Below are 20,822 nucleotides of genomic sequence, written 5' to 3' on the forward strand. Positions count from 1 at the left end.
TGAAGTATTGTAATTAAGTTCGCTTAACTTCTCCTCACTAGATCGATGCCATCGATCGGTAATCCCCAAAACAACGATGCGTGGAAGCAAACACAGCGGGCGAATCCAAGTAGAATCGGGCATCTCAAACGGAACGCTCTATCCCAGGACACGGCTGCGGCGGGCTGACCGTGGCAGGAAGGCAAACTTGATTGCGGTCGTCGTGAAGATCTTCGAGAAGTGCACGTCGGCCGTGCGGAGTATCCCAAGGAGAACTCGCGCACTCTGAGCAGCCTCACATCAACCTCTAGCCCCTTCTTGTCTCTCGCAGTTCCCGGCATCCAGCCAAATCGCCAATCTCCACCGATATACGCAACCCTGCCAGATTCACGCATTTGTTGCCTATCTGGCGTGTCTCCGCACGCTTCTCGCTCGGTACAGACCACCCTGATTGCACGCCTCCCGCCGACCGGCATGTAAGTCGTGCTGCGATACAGCCGGGAGGACCAGGAGAAGCTGGAGTGACGCTGTCAGCGCAGGCCGAGAGCCGCCATACGTTGAACCAACACATCTTCGACCATTGCATAAATCAGGATGCACTCAGCGCGCGTGTTTGAGCGGTAAAGCAGAAGTGAGTGAATCAGCAAAATAGTCTGATGAGAGTGTTGATACGAAATTGAATCCTGCCCATGTCCAAATCAACAAAATCAAAGTGCGACACGTTATTCTCATCTCTGGCCGATGTACTGGCCGGCGACCCAAGATCGTCCATCTCCGCTGCGTGATGTGTGCAAATGTTTCCTTGAAGACAGCCTTCCTCTCTTGTGCCCACCCTCGGTCCCAGTCGAAACATCTCCGCCGAAGGGTCGTCGGGTGCGGCGGGCCCACGTACTACGTGCAGCAGCCGTAGTAGCAGTAGCATTGTCCCAGATTGGCAAAGTAGCCAGCCTCGGCGAAGTCTGGATTGGCGAAGCAAAGGTTTTGGCACACATTGCCATTAGGCTGGACGGTGCATTCGTATTGCGTAAATTGACATGTGCCGTCACCGCATGGGAACGGCGGTGCTTCACTTAGTGCATTCGGATTTGGAGAGCACGTTGGAGCCGCAACGGTAGTTGAGGTTTTGATTGTGGTCGTGGTCGCTATCGTGTTGGTGATTGTGACTGTCATTGTCACCGGAGCTGCGGTCGAGGTTGACGTAGTCGTGACGGTAGGGGTGATGGTGCTGCATGCCCAGATTAGGAACTCACACCGCTGCTATATGACAATCTCTTACCTTGTGGTCGTCTGAGTGACGCGTGTAGTCACAGTAGGCGTCACTGTGGTGTTTGTAGTTGGTGTAATCGTGGCAGTCGTCGAGGCTGGCGTTTCGAGGCAGGTGCAGACAGCGCCGACGAAAGACGATGCCTCCGACTGGAGGCTCTTGAGTTTCGACGATCGAGGGTCGCCACCTCGTTCGCCATGCCTGTCGCGTTTGTTGATCGCGGACTGGTAGGAAGTAATAGTCGCAGTGACCGTCGTTGTGTCCTATCACGGTTGTTAGCGTAGAGCTTTGGTCACGTTTTGTCGAAACGGTAGGTCCGAAAGTCTCGGGCGTTCCTTACAGTCTCGCTATCTGTTTCGACAGTTGTGGTGGTGATCGTAGGCGTGACAGTGATCGTAGCCGTATTCGTGATCGTGCTAGCGGTGTCGCTGTGCTCAGAGGTAAGCTAAGTTGCGACGTCGTGCTAAGGAGAGAAACATACGTTATCGTATTCGTTGCAACAGTCGTAGTCGCGGTAGCTGCTACTGCTGTAACAGTAATCGTTAATGTAGGAGCGACAGACGTGCAAGTCTGACTGGGCACTGGGAATTTGTCTGAGCAGAAAGTCGAGGCCTGCGGATAGCCTTTGAGGGCAGACGCGATACTGCCAACGAAACCAGTGCAGCTAGCTTGGGCAGGACACGACACCGCTGCTAAGTCGGCCGTTGCAAGAGTGCTGAGCAAGAAAAGGCCCAGAAAGACGAGCATGGTGATGATAGAAACAGCGGGTCAGGGAAGCTGTACAAGGCGTCGCTCCTGTCCGCTGGGCCGCAAGGTACTTATACCTACGAGTTCTTGACGCCAGATCCAGACGCCCCCTTTTACCCTGCAACGGCATGCTTTCCTGCAGATGAAAGGCTGGAATGAAGATCAGTCTCGCGGCGTGCATGCACGTCCACGCTAGAGAGTCGAGTCCGAGCTCGTCGCCCGCAATTGTGATCCCTTCTGGACGAGCCCGATGCTACCTCGTGTTCGCTGTATGCTGTATGGACGTCCTGTTGTGTGTCTGCTGAACGTGCAGTAGCGTCTAGATGGTGATTCGCGGGGCGGTGGCACTGCAGCAGCCTGATTCTGTTAAGCTTTATCTAGTCCCGGGGTCAGATCGGGGTGTCTTGAAGGTAAAAACCACCTTGTGTGTCTGTAGCCGCGCATCCGGGCTATGGGGTGCCATGCATGAACAGCGAAGAACACGAGACGGATCATGCAAGCGCTTCCAAAGCAATATTCGAGCAGCTGCAGTGGAAACCGCTTACGGACAACACGACGTTGGCGGTTGGAACAACGACCCACACGATTTGGCCGCCTACAAGTCGCTGCAAGCTGAGGGTGTCAAGATCAGGATGATTGAAGTTCCATGCGGGGTACCTGCTACCGGCAGCGATTGGAACACTTGGCAACAGATACATGCATAGTCAAATGGTAGAGCCGCAGGCACTCTAAGCCACCATTCACTGGGCGCGGCCAGTTGACGCGTGCCAGTCGCACGGAATCCGAGAGGCTAATACGAGCAATGCATGTAAGCGGACAACCTTGTATGACTGCACCAAGATACGCGCGTGTCGTGTTTTTCTCTATCTTTTTCTCTTTTGCCCTTTCCGAGCTGATATCTCTCTATCTATTGCATCTGGGGCCTCCCGTCTAGTCTAAAATGCATATTTGCTCCAGCTGCGAATCTTCTTGCCGTACAGGTAGAAGATGATGGGGAACGGAGTCATGGCAATGGCCAAAAATGCCAGCACGCTGCTGGCCCACGGCACGCCGAGATTGTGGTACATTGCCGTGGCGAACAGTGGGAAGCCCGCGGCCACCATGCTCCGAACGATGGTGTTGGCGGCAAGCGCGCTGTTGGCGGAAGCGGCATAACACTCCATCAGGTATGTCAGGCATGCCAAGAACAGCATGAAGATGCCCGCGCCAATGAATCCACCAGAGAGAACCTGAGGCACCCATGTGATGTGAGGGTTGGACGTCCAGGCAAACCAAAACATCCCGATGATGAAGATGAAGCTGCCTACAATCATCGGAGGAAGCTGGTCTTCGGGTACGCTCGCCTGTCCAGTAGCGGCTTTACGACGCTTGATCGCCTGCTGAATCAAGAAGGATATTGCGAAGCCGCTGAAGTAGCCGACGCCAAGCGACAAAAATGGCAACGTTGACACGCCGTCCTCCCATCCTCGTACGGTGCCAAAGGCGTAGGGATATGCCTCAAAGGTGAGGTAGATGATGCCGTAGATGAAGGCGAGGTACAGGGTGACTGCCGCGAGGATCGGCTCGTGAATGAGCATGAGCATGGGCTTGAGCCCGTATTTTTGGAGGAGCTGTTTAATGTTGGTCGGCTGCTCGTCCAGCTTGGAGTGGATGGCCCAATTTCCAGTCTCCTGTCGGAGACGCCTGGCTTTTCGTTGCAGGAGCACCGGCGCCCAGGTCTCCCTGATCACGATCAAGGTTGTAACCAGAAAGGTTGCGGCTATGATCAAAGTGAACCACATGGTCCAGCGCCATCCCAGACTTTCGTTTTTTACCGTAAAGCTTCCGATGATTGGACCGAGCTGTTGTACATCATCAGTACGTATTGATAACAGTGACCATGGCAGCGGGGAATCGGCTCACCGTTGGTCCAACCACAATCGTTGCACCCCACGCCATCATGGCAAGCGAACGACGGCTTTGATCCCAGACATCGACAAGCTGACCCGGAACGACGGTGATGGTCGATACTCCCCATGCGCCTTGCATGAATCGGCATATCATGATGGTGTATAGATTCTGGGCGGTCGCCACGCCGACGGTGAAACAGATGAAGCCGACATATCCGATCAAGAAAGGCTCGCATCGCCCTCTGTACTCACTGAGGGGAGCCCATACCCACGGTCCTGGCAAGTACATTGTCAATATCGATGACTGATAGCGGGGATGATTGGCACATACCTGCTGCGAATCCCAACACGTACAACGAGAGCGTTAAAGTGATGACGACCGGGCTGACGCCATATTGTGCAGAGAGCACTTCTGTCCCCGAAGACAAGACACTGCTGCCAAACGAGACGGTGAAGGTGCAAAGCGAAATGCTGAATGTGAACAACAACTTCCTCGTCGTACTCCAGTTTTGCGGATTGGCAGGGTCGTCGGGCCCATCCCAGTCTACCACGTTCGACCGAGATTGCTCATCATGCCTCTCTTCGTTATTCGAGCTCACATCCTCCTCTTTCGTCGCCATTGTAGAGCTCACGTCCTCCTCTTTCGCCTCCAAATCTTGATCCATAGGCTCGCTTCCTAACATGGTCGGGTGTGATGTTGTTGAGGTGTAGTGGAAAAAGATATCTTTCATCCAGTATTGCTACTTATGATACTTGTACCATATCAGCAATACGATTGTGCAATAACGCGATACGTACGACGGACATTTCGGGGTTTGACAAAGTGCGGCGTAGTGTCAGGCTACGTGCCCGAACGTCCGGCGACGAAGTGAGACGGATCGTGAGTGGCTGGTCACGCCCCACAGTGAGTACACTTCTTATGGTACGTAGTAGCCCTGCGAATATGATTCCATGGCCGGTTTTGTGTCGCGACCGGCTTTCCGTCGCCTGCAAAACCTGGAGTGTTTCTGCAACTGCGAGAACTATAAGAATCTGGTAGGGTGAGCTCATGCCGAGAGATCCCGACAATCAAACATCACTCACTGCACAGATCCCGGTTGCCGCATGCTTCTACGACCGCTAGACAGCGAACTCTCAAGCCTGCTGTGACGCAAGGACGACTATCACGCTTGCCGGACGCAGATCGTCATCAGAGATATGCTGAGAAAGTCGCTGGATTTTCCAACCGGTTTTCTCCACTCAAAACTACAATGGGTAGCGTCGTGATATGCGAGTATCGCGCACAGCGGAGAACGGCATTACTTGTACCGAAACCCCTCGCACGCCAACTCGTACTCGTTAATCAGCGGACAGAGCGAAGCGCCTCCTGGCTGCGTCGACAGACGATGGATGCGCGCTGAAATGGCCGCCAGACAGCCCTCGCGCCACTGCGCCTCCGCTTCGAGCCCCGCGCACTCGAAGAACTCCCTCGCGCCCGTCACTAGGGCCTGGGAGAACTTTGCGGCCGTGAGGGGGCGATAAGCTATGTAGTGAACGTGCTGGCAAAGCTCGACGGCGGTCACGCGCGCCCTGCGCTCCACGGTATCCTTGGATATCCCTGTCCAGTTGGGGCCTAGCCTGTCGCGCTCCATTCCCGAGTAAATGACTTTGAGAATCGCACAGTCGCTAAGGAGACTTGTGAAGCGTACATTCGCGCTTGGGATAGTATACATGCCCGCAGTAAAGCGGTAGTGTTCCGTGATGACTGTCGGGTTTTCAAGCATGTAGGCGTGCTCTTCGATGTTGGGGTCGAACAGGTGGACGTCACGGCGGGTGACCATGGGGTGCAAGGTCGCTCGCGGCGCGTCGAGAGTCGCCGGATGTATCGCGGTTACCCAGATCTCATGCGCGCGCCGGACGGAAGCAGAGATGGCGTCGAGTGCTGTCCGCGAGTGTCGACCAGAGCCTTCGCAGAAGCGGTCGGCGGTCTGTAGCCATTTCGGCAATGGTAATGTGAAGTCGCGGATGAGTTGGCGGTCGAGTGGACGGGGCTGGTCCGCAGTGGGCTGGTGCCACCGCGAGGCTGCGCTAGCCTTGGCGACCCAGCCCGACTTCCTGTACATCGCATTCTCTTCTTCGAACAGCATGCGTGGTATCTTCGTCCATTCGGGATTGAGAAACTCGAGAGTCTTGCGGCGCGTGATTGACAGGCTGGTTTGTTGGTACTGAAGTTGGCGGATGATGACGGTATCAAGGTGCTCGTATCCCGTGAGGAAAGAGGGGGCCATAGCTGGCGAGAAACTGCATCGCACCTTCGAGATGCGCTGCCTGCTCCCGGCGTACGGCATCTGAGTCCTCGGCAAAAGGAGGCATGATGCTCATTAGCAGAATAGTCATCAAAATGCTTTGCGCATTGCTGTTTGCCGCGTGCTGCTGCGGAGAGGGAGAAGAGCAGCCGGTTTCGGCACCTCCCCTGAGCTGTTTCTGACGCGGAGCCGGTCGATGAGACTGCACGGCGTCTCTTAGCTTGCATATGAGGCGTCCCCGGTAATCAGAGGCGGCATGGATGATCCAAGGCTCGTTGAGCTTGCTTGCGAGATGCGCTAAGGAGAGGGTGTCGACGGCATAGCGCAGGAGTGGCATCGAGAGAGCGTACGTGGCACACAGATGGGGCAGCGAGGCGTTGCGCATGTGTGAGATGTACGGGGCGATGGAGGCCTTCTTCGGGGAGCGGTCTTGCAAGAATACGGCCAACAATTGCGTGCGATAGGCCTCCTGTCCCGTGATCGGGTCTCCGAGACGACACTCGACTGCCGCGCGTGATCTCTGCAGAGGGGCAAGAGCAGACTGCGCGCATTCAACGACGGGATGTGCTTCTCGGATCCTCATGTCCAGGATCGAGTAGCCTTCGCAGACAATGCTGCGGATGCCTTCGCCGCGGCACTCCGGTCGGGTCCCGTCACACTTGATCTTTTCCTTGCTGTGTCGAGTCCGCCATGCAGAGCGGAGGCACTTCATCCAACGCTACCAAGTACACCCAACGGCAAGTCTTGCAGTAATCGTGGCCTGGTCTCTTTGTCACAACGCGTTCTCGTTTTACGTGTGGCAAGATCATCTTCCTCCCTTAAGGTATGACTCGAGCGTTGCAGAGGCGTCTAGGAGTCTTCCCCGAATAAGTTGTGGCCCTTCAGAGTGCAGTGTCTCGGCCAGAGCCAGGAGGGAGAAGTGTGGCCCTGACATCAGCGCTGATTGCACTGCAGCCTTATTCATCTTGATCAATCGCCTGCACGGCCACACTTGCGCTGGACCAAACGAATCACATATCGTCGATCACACTCAGCCTTTCGCGCACGCTCGTCCGCGAACATACTCCCTCTATTCCACGTCTCTTGCATCCAGAAAAAGAACCCGCTGAAAGAAGTCGGAGTGAGTACTACATTTCAGCCCCTCCTCATTAATGGCGATGCGTAGTCTCTGCCGCCCCAATTCGCGGAAGCCTATCCGCTCGTACGCTCGCTGTTGATAATCGCCCGTAGTATCCAGGAAGACCGGTAATGGTCCAGTTACGTGTCGATTCGCCTGCTTATGTTGCTGTATTTGCCAACGTAGTAGCTCCACTGCCACACCCTTACTCGCAGGCGTAGGAGTCTTGCCGATGATCTGCACAAAGGCACCATCGTGTCGGGATTTGTAGCCGAGTGGTCGCAGGGTACGATCGTAGAGCTGCGAGATCTTGTGCTCAAAGTACAGGAGATTCCAAGTCCCCATCAAATGTCCGAGACGAAGTATGCTTAGCAGTAAGCCACTGCGGATGATGGCGTAGGTGGTGAGATGGACCCCCGGCGGAAGCCAGCAAAGTATGACGATGGGAAGGGATGACACGGTCGCAGAGTCAGCCGCGGGTAGCACTGCGACTGTGATAATCCCTCCGACTAGTCGTACCGCGCTGATGAATGACCGGTAGAACTGCAAACGGGCTTTTTGGGACGCCGTCAATTGCTCTGGCGATGAAGGTCGAGTTGGAGACACAGCGGCGAGGCTGTCGGACAACTGTTGCCACCAGTTGACGTCCCAATTGAGGCGGAAGGAGTTGTACAGGATGCGGGCGAGGGTTTCGTCTTCTGACGGGCCCGCGACGCGGAAAGTCGCATTGTGGCTCATGTTTGTTTATGGGAAAGGGCAATCATATCATTCCGGATGCGATGGATTGGTTTTGCGAGGTCAAAGGCACGAAAGTAGGGAATCCGAGCGCTCCGTGGGTGACGTGAAAGATGGACGGCGCGCTTTGGCTGAATCCTGCAAAAAAGTCATGGGACAATCGCCCTCACTCAATCGACTCGAGATGGAGTTTGCAACAAGTCGTTCCAATATGTCGAGTTGAATAGCTTGAACGACAGGAACAACGAACTAAACTGCCCCAGCCTCTCAGTCCATTCTTCCTCGTTCGGTAAGAAGCAAATACTCGCCCTAATTGTTGCGATGACGGCACAACGTATCGAGGAGAACGTACCGTTGGATTGCCTTGCTTAGAAATCCGCAACCCATCTCTGCATGCGGCTGAGACTCCGGACGATTGGAAATCGCGCCTGCCGAACCACACGCCATGGCTACTGGATGACGGCAAAGGCCGAAGTTAGCAGTCGTCATGATAAACGCCCCCAAACCAAGATGCTGTCAGATGGCTGCTTATAACCTCTACGGTGGCCCGTTAAGTGAGCGATTCTGCACGATAGCATCGACCTTAGACACACCAAAATACAAGAGCAATGGCCCACTTCATCACCACTCATGGTGCCGACGGAAAGACGGTCTTCTCCAACAAGACCGCAACAAAGCAAAACGAATTTCCCATCCCTTTGGGCAGCATGACGATCCTCTACTCGACTCACAAATTCCCAGAGAGCCTCAACAAGGAGCAAGATCTCGAGCAGTACACCCGCGATCGCGAAGCCGGATTTGGACCAGGTGTTGCTTGTCCACCGGGCGGAACATGTGGCTCTATTCTTCGCCTGGCGCCGGGGTTGAAGAGTCCGATGCGCAAGTTGGCGACCATTGGCGTGTTTTATGTGCTGGAGGGCGAGGTTACCTTGCATCTCGATGGCGGCGAGACGAAGGTGTTTCGCACGGGCGATAGTGGTGTTTTGAGGGGCGCGATGCATAGCTGGCAAAACACGACGAAGGAGTCGGCGAGGCTGATCAGCTTCTCGCAGAGTATTGCTGATGTGTAGAAGAGACGTGTAGACGAGCAGTCGGGCCGTCATGGGGTGGAGATAGCAGATTAATACACTCTGGTAGAGATTGAGATGTAAGCAGCGGATGATAACGCGCCTTTACTCCGATGTCCGAGTCCGAGTCATCTCGGGCCTCAACGAGGCTACCCTGCTCGCCAGCCAATCATGGTTTGGCATCCACATCGGAGCTCGAAATCGCTGGCGGGATGTCCTTGGGTTCGCGAGGACTATATATTCCTCGCAAACCCGTTGTCTGGAGAAAACAATACTCTCCCACGGACTGCCCTTGACGTTTTCTTGAACTTTACCATATTTCACAAAACCCTTGCCAGGATGACAACCTCAGCCGACACACTTGACAAACCTCACCTCTCGAACAACATGACAAAAGCCGAAGTCGACGCCCTCGCAACAACGATCGTAGAGGTGGCATCGATTACGAGCCACGAAGAATCACAGCCTGACATTGGAGAAGCATGCACGACAAAGCAGATCGACGAGAAAGAGGAGGACCAGAACCATCCAAAGGGCATCAAATTCGCATTGCTATACACATGCATCCTCCTCGGATGTTTCCTGGTCGGATATGTGCGTTGGTTTGCGCACCCTTCAAGACGACTGAGAACTGACCTTCGAGACAGGACAATGCGTGCCTTGCCGTTCTTGCTCCAGTCATCACGGACGATTTCAACGCCCTCACGAACATCGGGTGGTATGCAGTTGCATAGTGAGTACATCCGTGAGGGAATACAGGCAACGTTTCAGGAGGCTAATAACCTACAGCTTGCTCTCTATGAGCGGTACGCTGTTGATATACGGCAAACTCTACTCCTTCTATTCTATGAAGAGGATGTTCCTAGGCTCGTTGTCCATCTTCCTCGTCGGAAATATCGTGACCGCGTCCGCACCCACGTCTCCAGTCTTCATTTTTGGGCGAGCACTGAGTGGGTTGGGAGCTGCGGGCGTTTTCGCCGGAGGGTCAATGTAAGGCTTCTGTATGCCGCCAAATTTGCACGAGACATGACACTGACACGATCCAAATAGTCTGATTGCACACACAACAACACTGCAGCAGCGACCGCTGTACATTGCGACTATGGGAAGCGTCGAATGCACCGCCCTCGCAACCGGGCCCTTGATCGCCGGAGCCATCGCACACGCGGCGAATTGGCGCCTTTGCTTCTACATCTGCATCCCGATCACAGTGTTCATCATGATCACCGTATTTCTCTGCGTTGGAGATATCCGCATATCAGAGTACCAGGGCCTGAATGGCAAGGAGAAGCGACAACGCATGGACTTACCAGGCTCTGCTGTCATCCTCATGGCCGCACCGTGTCTTGTGCTTGGCCTCGAATGGGCAGGGACAACATATGCTTGGGCCAATTGGAGGATTGTTCTCCTCTTCACCCTTGCAGGCATTTTGTCCCTGGTGTTCATCTACGCGGAATATCGAGCGGGGGACAACGGCATCGTTCCGTTGAAAATGGTTCGACGGCGCACCGTTGCTTTGTCCGGTATCGTGGTGTTTTGCAACGTCGGAGCCTTGTCCGTGATTGCATACTACGTGAGTTGATCTGACATCGCTTGTCTATGACCACTGACGCTGACACTCTGCAGATTGCCATCTACTTCCAGGCAGTGCGCGGAGCAACAACGCTAGGATCGGGTATAATGTATCTTCCATTGGCCGTCTCGATGGCCATCACTGCGCTGCTCGGCGGCAAACTCACCAGCTTCATCGGATACGCCAATCCCACTCTCCTGCTCGGCGCAGCACTCGAAATCGTCGGTTCCGCACTCATGACTACTCTCCAACCCAACACTCCCGCCGTGAAATGGATCATTTATCAGATTGTGTACGGCATTGGCATCGGACTCGGCTTTCAGCCACCATACGTCGCGGTCCAAGCTACCCTGAAGAGCTCAGAAATCCCTACGGCACTTACTACGTTGGCGTTTCTGCAGACCAATGGAGGCATTGTGATTCTGGGGATCGCCGGTAACGTTTTCTTCACGCGACTGAGTCGCAACCTCGAAGCAGCCGTTCCGACTCTCGATGCCGCGACCGTTCTAAGCGGAGGCGCGCTCAATGTCGTCCGCTCTGTCCCGGAAAAGTATCGCGAACAAGCGCTTGAAGCGTACAGTGCGACATTGTCCAACGTGTTTTACATCTCGCTGGCACTGTCTTGCGTGATTGGAGTGTGCGCGCTTGGGATCGAGTGGAAGTCGATCAAAGAAAAGAAGCAGTCAGAAGAGGGCGGCGAAGCATAGAACTTGCATATGACTCTAGATGCCAAATGAATTCCACTAGACTTATCGTCCAAACACAATATTCCTCGCCGATCTCGATCTCGCAGAATGTCGGAGTCTTGGATGCAGATCGGAGTAGTCGGAGTAACCGCTCGGAGCTCCGGGCCAAAGTCGGAGTAACTTCCAGCTGGTCCTCGTCCGCATTGATAACTTGGACTTCGCGCCATTCCCATCCACGTCCTTTCTATTCAACTTCACCTCGCGAGAAGCATCGACATGCCAGAGACCGTCCGCCGAAATGGCCAAATGGCGGCGTGCGAGCCGTGCAGAAAGAACAAATACCGTTGCGATCACGGCAGACCAGTGTGCGCGCGCTGCGTCCGACGCGGCTTCTCTTCCGACCAATGTTACTATCATCCCGCGCCCATGTCTGCGCAGCGAAAATCAGTATCCAGACAACAGCCACCGTATTTCACTCCTACCATGTCTACTCTTACAATGCCTGCTAACGAGTCTGTATCTATCAGGACACCGGCAACAACTCGGTCATCTGTCCCAGCCACACCGGCCTCCATGTCAGTGTCTAGTCCCGCATCCGACACCTTCTTCGAGCGAGCAACAGGTTTTGTCGGCCTCCAGCACTCTTTGATAGATCTCGCGGACGATGGAGCCATGTCCACACAGCGGACGTATGATAGCTCGTGCGCAATGGTCACAAGAACGGGCGTCGCTGCTCCCTCGCCGCCGGCCAAGGCCACTTCTTCCCTTATCTCCGACGGTGCCGGCATCCTAGAACTCTTGTTAGATTGGGACATCGACCTGGACAGTCTGGCTGCTCGGTTCTTGAGCGATTACCACTTTTACGTCCTCGGTCCCATCGTCCCGCCAATTCTTCTCGCCGTTGTCCGCACTTTACAGCCCCTCAAAGCTGACCGATCGCAAGCCAATCTGCTCCACGCATCGTCGCGCATCTTTGAAGAGACGGCCAATACGTTGCAGTTCCCCATCTCGCCCGCAGATGGTGCTTTGGCTGCAGCGTGGTTCCCGGACACAGTGCGATGGGAGGCGATCGGCCTCTACTTCACCACCGTCGGCATGTTCCTCGTTGGCGATACCGAACTGGCGGGCTACGGAAGACAACAACGAAACGCCATGGCCGATCAGGCATATAACAGTGCGGTACAATGCGAGGCCTTTTGTCAAAAGTTCGGGCCCAACGATATGACTTTGTGGCTCCAGTTGGCTCTCCACGGCATGTCAGCTTGGTCTTTCGGGGACAACTCCTACCCGGCTTTCCGCGCCCTGGCCACTTTGGCGTCGACCATCTTTGCCCTCGACTTCCACAGAGGCGTCCACGATGATCCTGCCACCCCGCAATACCTGCTCGAGCTACGGCGACGCGCGCTGGCACTAGCAAATGAGAACGATAAAGGCATTGCGACTTTTGCTGGTCGCCCTCCGTTCCTCAGTCGACAATACTTCTCCGCGATACTGCCGCTTGATGTCCCGAATGCCGTTCTCTTTGCCACGCCTGCGGAGCTCGAGGAGAGCAAGTCACGACTGGACGAGAACGGGTGGAACATGCATGGCGAGGTCAATCCTGCCGCTCGGTCGAGAGTGATGGCACTGCTTTCCCCAATCCGCGAGGAGGCGTTGTTGCTCTCAAATGGTACGATGGTGTTGGATTTGGAAGCGAAAGCCAAGTGAGGATCGCTGTTGTCTTCCCACGTGCCTACATACTAACATTGTTTCAGCCAATTATTGTCGCAATTGCGAGACACCTGGCAGTCTATTCCTCCACAGCTGAGATTCGACGTCGCCCAGTATGATCACGTCCCGCCTGCGACCACCTCGCCACTTGCCTTCTTCCGCTTGGAGTATTGCTATACCGAGTTCATCTTGTTCAAGAGGCTAGTCGGCTGCCATGAGAAATACCGCCACGAAGTCGTTCGGACTTCGCACGAAATCGTCAATATCGTAATTTCGATGCTCAAGAAGCGAGCCACAATCTTCCTTCACCGCAACGATTTTGAGTGGGCCGTAAGTGTTGACAACAATGCTTGCTGTCCTACGCCGTGGATCCTCGCTAACCAACTCCCAGATGGTACACTACACGATGCCAGCCAGTCTGGTCTTGCTCAGCGAGCTCTTCCGTGGAGCCCGCTGGCCTCAGTCGGAGATCGTCCTCAGCCGCTCCACCCTAGTCAAAGACATCAGTGCCGTTGTGATATGCTGCGAATGGCTCATTGAGATTGGGCAGGGCAACTACAACATGATCAAGCAGGCGCAACTCATCTTCTCCACCGGATTGGATCGAGTCCTGGACGGGAATGTGGGCAGTATGGCAGAACCGTTAACCACGGCCACGTCCATGGCCGTGACCGCCGACGGCGAAGTCGTGAATTTGCCTTCCCAAGACTTGGAATGGAACTCTTGGCTGGAGTCGTTTGGGTTTGATGCGGACGTTTGGTTGGATATGGCGCTACAACAGCCTGTCGATTTGCCGATGGTGGAAGGGTGACCTTGTCACGAATGATGAGTGATTAGACGACGAGGTCGTCCGAAGTTGTAAACGATGCTCTCATGCCAAATATGAGCTGCGACCCCTCCTCCATCGATTTGCTCCTGCAAGAGTTGCCACAGCGCGATGTGAGTATGAGTATTTCTTTGAAGCGCCTTGTCTTGCAGATGTTTTGGCCCTATTCCCTTGATATCAATAAGCCCTCTCATCTTCTTCGTCGACGTTTGCGGTTAGCTTTGCGAAGCAGACCCGGGGGTTACAGAAAGCCGAAGCGCCGTTGACTTTTATAATCAAAAAAAAGCCTGCTGAGCAAGGCAATACTATATGTACCCGGCGTAACCGAATGTGCAGCGACGGCCTCATTTTCTTTCATCTCGAAACCTGATCGAACACCATGGCCAAACAAGATCGCCTGTTCTCTCCCATCAAGCTGGGACCAGCGACGCTGTCCCATCGCATCGTTCTCGCCCCTCTCACCCGACTTCGTGCCGACAAGAACCATGTACAAATGGACATGTGCGCAGAATATTACGCGCAGCGCGCCTCGACTCCGGGAACTCTGTTGATCGCAGAGGCGACCATAGTAAGCCCTCGTGCAGGAGGCATGGACAATGTCCCCGGAATCTGGAGCACCGAGCACATAGCCGCATGGCGCAAAGTCACTGATGCCGTCCACGCAAAGGGCTCTTTTATATTTCTCCAGCTGTGGGACTTGGGCCGCAGGGCGTCTCCAGAAGTCCTCGCGCGCGAGCAAGATGGTCCACACCGAGTTTGCGGCCCAAGTGCGATCGAGGTCGATGGCGCTCCGTCGGCCAAGTACCACGCACTCACTGTCGACGAAATCCAGTCGCGCATTCAAGACTTCGCCCGTGGTGCCCGCAACGCCATGTCGGCCGGGTTCGACGGCGTTGAACTCCATGCTGCCAACGGCTACCTTGTGGACTCATTTCTGCAAGAATGCTGCAACCAGCGGAGCGATGAATATGGCGGTTCGATCGAGGGTCGATCTCGGTTCTGCATTGATGTGATAAAAGCCCTTGTCGACGCAGTTGGAGACCCCAGAAAAGTGGCTCTTCGCCTATCGCCCTGGACTTTCCAACAAGACAACACTCCTCAAACCCCAATCTCTCAGTTCGAGCATGTCATCACCGAGCTTAAAGATCTCGGCCTCGCGTATCTTCATCTGGTCGAAAGCCGCACGAGCGGCGACCCTACGAACGCGACCTACCACCGCCTCACGCGCCGCAACGACTCGTTGATCGAGATCTGGTGTAGTGGCAAATCTCCTATCATCCTGGCCGGGGGCTTCGATTACGAAACGGCCACAGTTGCAACCAGCCAAATTTACGCGGACAAACAGATGCTGGTGGCGATTGGGAGACATTACATTGCCAACCCGGATCTGGTGTTTAGGTTCAAGCATCGCCTGCCGATCATCCCATATGATCGCTCAACGTTTTACAAGGCCGTGAGCAAGGATGGATACACAGACTACCCCTACAGCACAGAGTACCAAGCGGCCGCGAAAGCCGGCACGGTCAATTAGAATTTCCGGATGGATTGAAACTAATAGTCTACGACCTGGTAGAAGGTCGGATGACGTGTAATATTCCAGTACCTATCAACAATATGAAGACGTGAAAGTACAGATCACCTAATCAACACAAGGGCTAGAGAGAGCCATTCAATACAAAACTCAGCGTCCTCTGTTCCGCGACAGACAATACAGCACGAAGGGTGTCGGTGAGGCTGCACTGCCGAACCTTCAAGCCTCGTATGCAGACGGACAAAAGAAATGCCCGTACGTACCGGCCTCGGCACTCCAAAAGACCGTCCTACGGAACATCGTAGTCCCCGTTACGACATCTAGCAAACACCGCGGTGATCAACAGCAAGTTCCGCCTCTCTCATGCTCTCGTTCGTTCGCAAGAAGGCCTGCTGAGGCGTCGCGGCCTTTCCCTTGATGAAAGCTTAAGTCAGTTCGCCAGCAAGTCATAAGCTTGGATCCGCGAACCTTATTAAAAGCCTGGCGGGGTGAGCTCATGACGAGTTGATGTCGACAAATACACATCCCTTCCTGCAAAAGGCGTTTCAACGACGTAAGACAAGTTCTAACGAAGCAAGACCAAAACAAGAAGTTGTACACGATGGCACAATCCTACGCAGTCTTGGGCGCCACTGGCAACGTTGGCCAGTCCGTCCTCCAGAGCCTGATGGACAACAATCGGGAAATCCATGCCTACTGTCGCTCGAGACAGAAACTCAAGAAACTATCGCCACAGATCGCAAAAGCAAGCAACGTAAAGGTGTTCGAAGGCAGTCTTTCAGACTCCGCGCTCTTGGCCGACTGCCTGCGCGGGACCCGAGCTGCATTCCTTGCTGTTGCAGCTACCGGCAACCAGCCGGGTTGCTCTATCGCACAGGAAACCGCGCACAAAGTCATCTCTGCGCTGGAAGAGCTCAAAGCGTCGCATCCAAATGAACGACTGCCGAAGCTGGTCGTGCTCTCATCAGCTTCCACCGAGCATAGATTGATGTACGACTCGTCCAACCTGTTCCTTAACATCCTGTACCGCGCCTTCTCCAACATTTACGACGACCTAAAAGCGGCCGAACAATATCTACGATCAAAGGACGCGCTCGTGTCCGTGACATTCATCAAGCCCGGAGCCTTGTCCGTCGACAGTCCAAAAGGTCACGTCATCAGCTTGGATCACGCCGTGACACCATGCACTTTCTTGGACCTGGGCGGCGGAATGTTGGAGGTTGCTGATGACGATACTGGTCGATATGACATGAAGAGTGTGGCAATCAACTCAAACGGGAAGGTCGCTTTTCCTTGGCAAGCGCCTTTGTTGATGATTCGGGGATTGATTGTGCACTTTCTGCCTTTCATGTACAAATTTGTGGGCTAGAATTACGCTGTTCTAGACACCCATGCAATCATGAGCATCCCAATCGAAGCTAGAAAGACCAGCGGAATGCCGCTTCTGGTTCCGACGGCCGGCCCAGCCTTACCACTCCCTTTCTATCCCTCAGATCCATCACGATACTGAACAATGTAGCAATGCCAGCAACATCCTCTGCGCTACGACATATCGACGCGGGAAAGTTCTTCTCGTCCTCCAACACCTTGAGTAATCCCTCGGTCGAAGGCGAGCCCGAAACGGAATTGCAGAGCTTTTCGATTCGATCAAGTCGAAAGTCTGAATCGGCCAGCCAGGGCTTGACGTCCAGCCCTGGGTGCTCTTTGATGTAGTGATTCGAATGAAACACTTGTCCACGCTCGTTCATGTCCAAAACCGCTACGTCCTTCGCACTCCACTCTAGTCCTATGCCGCCGGTCTCGTCGGCAACAAGCATATGGCATTGCGAGGCAACACCGCAGTCCATCAATCGGCTCACCGCCTCTTCGCGCGAGCTGGAATCGAGCACCAATCGTAGACCAAGGTGACAAGGAATCCGAGTGGCATCCACGCCGCTCACTCGAATCGCGTTGAGACATACCCCCACGCCCGCAGAGTTCTGTCCGATTTTCCCAATGATGCCTGCTTCCGTGACCATCTTGATCGTAGGTTTGCCCGGCTGGTCGATTGTGAGTAGAATGAGGTTTGCTTTCTGCGCTTCCATCCAGTCCCAGTTCTGCCCGAGGAAGCTGCGCGTGTCGTTGGAATTGTACCAGGAAAACGCGGTGCAACCGTCACTGACGGGGTGATGGCAGCCGAACATGATTTCGGTGCGTACATTGAGGGCTACGATATCAAGCACATCCGTATTTGATCCATGAGCGACGCCTTCGGATTGTTGTCAGCCGCACTGCACAGTGCTCGCAGCTCTATGTCGCACGCACCTTTCATTTCCTCCAGATATTCGGGCCACTTCTGTGCAATGTTGTCCTCAAAGCGACGTGCGTGTGTCGTGACCGTCTTCCAGTCCATTTTGGCCGTCTTTTGGAATACATCGGCGTAGAAGGCAATGCAGCTCTGGATCTGGGCCTTGGCTGCAGAGCCATGTTTGATGCCGATCTTCGCGATGGTGTCTCGTCAACTTGGGCTTATTATCTTGTCTATTCCAGGAGTGATTACCTCGTGGGGAGATCCTTGACATGATATTTGCAACATCTCTGGAAGTCGGGATCGAATGTAAGTTGTTGGAGGCAAGCTGGCCGTACTGCCGAGTATGCTTGCTAGGGCCAGATAATTCCCATCGAAAGTAAACTGGAGGCTTTCGAAACGGACGCAAGCTGACACTCTTGTTTCTTGCTCGTAGTTGGTGGCAGAGTGGACCAGTACAGCATCTGCCACTGAAGGCCTAAGGTGGCGTGGCCAACGCGCATGTCCGCGGGCAAACCCGTGCCGGTGACATTGCCACGGGAATAGCTATCCCGTAGAGCTTATGCATAGCGTACCAGGGAGACAGCTTGGTGTAGCTTTGAACGGAGTTCAGCGACGGCCTTGGCATAGATAAGGTCAGCAGCCTTGTCGACCAGGGATTCATCCGACCAAAACACTTCACCATTCTCTTGTGATCTTTTGTCCAACAGATCTTGAATCTCCAACCATATCTCCAACATGCAGGGAAAAGTCGTCGCGGTTTCTGGAGGTTCTTCAGGCATTGGTCTTGCGCTCTCGAAGCTCCTCATCGAGCGAGGAGCAAAAGTCAGCATCTGCGATGTAGTCCAAGCCAATCTGGACAATGCAGTCAAAGACATCGGCTCACAGGATGTCCTGGCCATGAGATGCGACGTACGCAACGCCTCCGAAGTACGCCAATGGATCGAAGCGACTGTCCAAAGATTTGGCCGGCTCGACGGTGCTGCAAACCTGGCTGGCATCATCGGACAACGGCCGGGGAAAGCGTGGATAGAGGAACAGGACGAGGATGACTGGGGCCGCATCATCGGTGTCAATCTGACTGGCGTAATGCTTTGTATGAAGGAAGAGATTACGGTCATGAAACCCGGTTCCGCCATTGTTAACGCTTCTTCGACGGCTGGAGTCGCTGGTTTTCCGGGACATGCAGCGTATGATCTTTCTTACCTCTACTGCCTTCCCTTGATCAAGACTGACCAGAGCACGTCAGGTATGCTGTCTCGAAACATGGCGTCACCGGGCTAACTCGAACGTGTGCTGTCGATTGCGCACCAAAAGGCATTCGGGTGAACGCCGTTGCCCCCGGAGTCATTGCAACCCCCATGGTCGCCGAGCTGAGTGTCGGGAGAGAAGCGGAGGCAGATGCAATTACCAGGTCCAAACCAATGGCCCGCGCTGGCACTCCGAGAGAGGTTGCCAATGTCATTGCATTCCTGCTCAGTGACGATGCTAGTTTCGTCACCGGGTCTATATATACTGTTGATGGCGGCTGGACAGCCAAATAAGGCGACCTTCAAGATGATTAGAGAAGGCCCAAAGAAACTCATATGCCTGCAATCTGCCTGCATTATGATTCCTTCCAGATAGACAGTGGCCAGAGTGTGAAAAGAAGGCTCCATCGGCGTGGATTGTCGATCATTTTTCGTTAAACTTGCGCGCAATGGTGTCGGGCGGCGAACCCCATCTCAGCTTTTCGGAGTTGTGCGACGCTCACGACGCAGATCCCGACGTGCAAGCCCGACTAGCATAGCTTCCATCACGGAGATACGCGACGGAGGTGATCTGCGGATCGATGCAACGTCGTCTGCTACCAACCGCATAACGAGGATTCTGGTTGGCACACAACAGAGATGTACTCGCCAAAGTTTGTTTGGCAAGTATATCAAGGACGAGCTTCCCCATTTGCAGTCTGCAACCTCGCAAGCCATATCAACACTTGTGACTGACAGATCTGATTGCCAATCGAGCACCATGGGCAAGAAGAGAGTACTGGTTGGCTACGGCATTGACGTTGACGCTGTCGCGAACTGGATCAATACCTGTGATGGCTCGAAGCAAACTCCTACCAACGTGTCTCGTGGTATTTATGGAGCGACGGTCGGCATCGATCGATTGCTGAAGATGTACGACAAGTATGGAATCAAAGCAACTTGGTTCGTGCCTGGCCACAGCATCGAGTCTTTCCCCAAGCAATTAGGCAAGGTGCGAGACGGCGGACATGAAATTGGTCTCCACGGTGTGTACACCACGAAGCAGGTAGCCGATGGGCATTCGAAGCGGAACAGACTGATGATGTATGAATAGGATACACTCACGAGTGTATCGCCGATCTCTCTGCGCAACAGCAGCGAGATGTCCTGGTGCGCTCCATCGATTGCATAACCAAATTCTGCGGCAAAAAACCCGCCGGATACACCGCGCCTCTCTGGGCGACGTCCAAGGAGTTGATCGGGCAATTGCAGGAAATGGGGATCGTGTACGATCACTCGTTTATGCATCACGATTTGCAACCGTACTATGCTCCCGACAACACCGAGACTTGGATTGAGACGAACATCAAAAACTCGGCGGATTCGTGGATGTATCCCATGAGCACCATCAAGCCGTCCAAAGTCGTTGAAATACCAGCAAACTGGCACTTGGACGATTGGCCCCCGCTGCAGCCTATCCCGGATAAATCCTGGGCACAAGGATACGTGGACACCCACGTAGTCGAGAGGTTCGTGATGCTGATTCTGACGTTGATTGGCCGCAAAGTTTCTGATTCAGTGTCAATAAAGGCTGTGGAAAGAACAGTTTGACTTTGCTTACCGCGAATACGACACCTTCATCTTTCCCATGAGCATCCACCCGCAAGTGAGTGGGAAGCCACAGGTGATCTTGATGCATGAGCGGTAAGAACGCTATCACGACCTCGGCGACGATCGATCTTCGAAGCTGCTAACACGGAGGGCAGACTGATCGAGTACATCAACAAGCACGAAGGTGTGGAGTGGATGACGATGAACCAGATGGCCGACGAATTTTCGAGTGGCCGTTTCCCTGGTGTTGTGGTCGAAGGAGGTGTGGATTTGAAGTAGCTCGTCT

At 54.3% G+C, this 20,822-nt stretch overlaps 12 protein-coding genes across 12 annotated transcripts; 7 read left to right on the top strand and 5 right to left on the bottom strand.

The window, feature by feature from the left end:
* Window positions 1–1,152: 1,152 nt before the first annotated feature.
* BDY17DRAFT_16588 (uncharacterized protein) lies at window positions 1,153–2,151 on the bottom strand. The gene is made up of 3 exons (XM_033729763.1): window positions 1,725–2,151; window positions 1,584–1,671; window positions 1,153–1,506 (listed from the first exon to the last, which is right to left on the bottom strand). The coding sequence occupies exons 1-3, from the start codon at window positions 1,988–1,990 to the stop codon at window positions 1,252–1,254; spliced, it is 609 nt and encodes a 202-aa protein (XP_033594258.1). The 5' UTR covers window positions 1,991–2,151; the 3' UTR covers window positions 1,153–1,251.
* A 582-nt stretch (window positions 2,152–2,733) lies between these two features.
* On the bottom strand, window positions 2,734–4,893 carry BDY17DRAFT_16686 (synaptic vesicle transporter). Its single transcript, XM_033729776.1, has 3 exons — window positions 4,211–4,893; window positions 3,893–4,155; window positions 2,734–3,831 (listed from the first exon to the last, which is right to left on the bottom strand). Exons 1-3 carry the CDS (start codon window positions 4,608–4,610, stop codon window positions 2,926–2,928), a joined length of 1,569 nt encoding a protein of 522 aa, XP_033594259.1. The 5' UTR covers window positions 4,611–4,893; the 3' UTR covers window positions 2,734–2,925.
* Window positions 4,894–5,177: 284 nt separating this feature from the next.
* On the bottom strand, window positions 5,178–6,974 carry BDY17DRAFT_329340 (uncharacterized protein; the record flags this gene model as incomplete). The annotated part of the gene is made up of 2 exons (XM_033737865.1): window positions 6,171–6,974; window positions 5,178–6,148 (listed from the first exon to the last, which is right to left on the bottom strand). Exons 1-2 carry the CDS (start codon window positions 6,874–6,876, stop codon window positions 5,178–5,180), a joined length of 1,677 nt encoding a protein of 558 aa, XP_033594260.1. The 5' UTR covers window positions 6,877–6,974.
* A 259-nt stretch (window positions 6,975–7,233) lies between these two features.
* On the bottom strand, window positions 7,234–8,019 carry BDY17DRAFT_320213 (uncharacterized protein; the record flags this gene model as incomplete). Its single annotated transcript, XM_033736403.1, has 1 exon — window positions 7,234–8,019. One exon carries the CDS (start codon window positions 8,017–8,019, stop codon window positions 7,234–7,236), a length of 786 nt encoding a protein of 261 aa, XP_033594261.1.
* A 605-nt stretch (window positions 8,020–8,624) lies between these two features.
* On the top strand, window positions 8,625–9,086 carry BDY17DRAFT_320214 (uncharacterized protein; the record flags this gene model as incomplete). The annotated part of the gene is made up of 1 exon (XM_033736404.1): window positions 8,625–9,086. One exon carries the CDS (start codon window positions 8,625–8,627, stop codon window positions 9,084–9,086), a length of 462 nt encoding a protein of 153 aa, XP_033594262.1.
* Window positions 9,087–9,470: 384 nt separating this feature from the next.
* Window positions 9,471–11,363, top strand: BDY17DRAFT_320215 (putative efflux pump antibiotic resistance protein; the record flags this gene model as incomplete). Its single annotated transcript, XM_033736405.1, has 5 exons — window positions 9,471–9,677; window positions 9,731–9,816; window positions 9,873–10,073; window positions 10,134–10,656; window positions 10,710–11,363. 5 exons carry the CDS (start codon window positions 9,471–9,473, stop codon window positions 11,361–11,363), a joined length of 1,671 nt encoding a protein of 556 aa, XP_033594263.1.
* A 209-nt stretch (window positions 11,364–11,572) lies between these two features.
* On the top strand, window positions 11,573–14,117 carry BDY17DRAFT_289524 (uncharacterized protein). The gene is made up of 4 exons (XM_033732362.1): window positions 11,573–11,809; window positions 11,870–13,045; window positions 13,097–13,382; window positions 13,444–14,117. The coding sequence occupies exons 1-4, from the start codon at window positions 11,619–11,621 to the stop codon at window positions 13,861–13,863; spliced, it is 2,073 nt and encodes a 690-aa protein (XP_033594264.1). The 5' UTR covers window positions 11,573–11,618; the 3' UTR covers window positions 13,864–14,117.
* A 48-nt stretch (window positions 14,118–14,165) lies between these two features.
* On the top strand, window positions 14,166–15,730 carry BDY17DRAFT_289525 (NADPH dehydrogenase). Its single transcript, XM_033732363.1, has one exon. The coding sequence runs from the start codon at window positions 14,258–14,260 to the stop codon at window positions 15,407–15,409; it is 1,152 nt and encodes a 383-aa protein (XP_033594265.1). The 5' UTR covers window positions 14,166–14,257; the 3' UTR covers window positions 15,410–15,730.
* Window positions 15,731–16,010: 280 nt separating this feature from the next.
* BDY17DRAFT_320218 (uncharacterized protein) lies at window positions 16,011–16,778 on the top strand (the record flags this gene model as incomplete). The annotated part of the gene is made up of 1 exon (XM_033736406.1): window positions 16,011–16,778. One exon carries the CDS (start codon window positions 16,011–16,013, stop codon window positions 16,776–16,778), a length of 768 nt encoding a protein of 255 aa, XP_033594266.1.
* Window positions 16,779–16,827: 49 nt separating this feature from the next.
* BDY17DRAFT_243438 (acyl-coenzyme A:6-aminopenicillanic acid acyl-transferase-domain-containing protein) lies at window positions 16,828–17,984 on the bottom strand (the record flags this gene model as incomplete). Its single annotated transcript, XM_033730434.1, has 3 exons — window positions 16,828–17,657; window positions 17,714–17,888; window positions 17,949–17,984. The coding sequence occupies 3 exons, from the start codon at window positions 17,982–17,984 to the stop codon at window positions 16,828–16,830; spliced, it is 1,041 nt and encodes a 346-aa protein (XP_033594267.1).
* A 382-nt stretch (window positions 17,985–18,366) lies between these two features.
* BDY17DRAFT_289529 (uncharacterized protein) lies at window positions 18,367–19,349 on the top strand. Its single transcript, XM_033732364.1, has 2 exons — window positions 18,367–18,886; window positions 18,946–19,349. The coding sequence occupies exons 1-2, from the start codon at window positions 18,435–18,437 to the stop codon at window positions 19,238–19,240; spliced, it is 747 nt and encodes a 248-aa protein (XP_033594268.1). The 5' UTR covers window positions 18,367–18,434; the 3' UTR covers window positions 19,241–19,349.
* A 357-nt stretch (window positions 19,350–19,706) lies between these two features.
* On the top strand, window positions 19,707–20,815 carry BDY17DRAFT_243798 (glucose 1-dehydrogenase; the record flags this gene model as incomplete). The annotated part of the gene is made up of 4 exons (XM_033730469.1): window positions 19,707–19,971; window positions 20,040–20,454; window positions 20,516–20,629; window positions 20,692–20,815. The coding sequence occupies 4 exons, from the start codon at window positions 19,707–19,709 to the stop codon at window positions 20,813–20,815; spliced, it is 918 nt and encodes a 305-aa protein (XP_033594269.1).
* Window positions 20,816–20,822: the final 7 nt, after the last annotated feature.

Source organism: Neohortaea acidophila (genome assembly GCF_010093505.1).
Source record: "Neohortaea acidophila strain CBS 113389 unplaced genomic scaffold BDY17scaffold_1, whole genome shotgun sequence".
NCBI classification, from domain to species: Eukaryota; Fungi; Ascomycota; class Dothideomycetes; order Mycosphaerellales; family Teratosphaeriaceae; genus Neohortaea; species Neohortaea acidophila.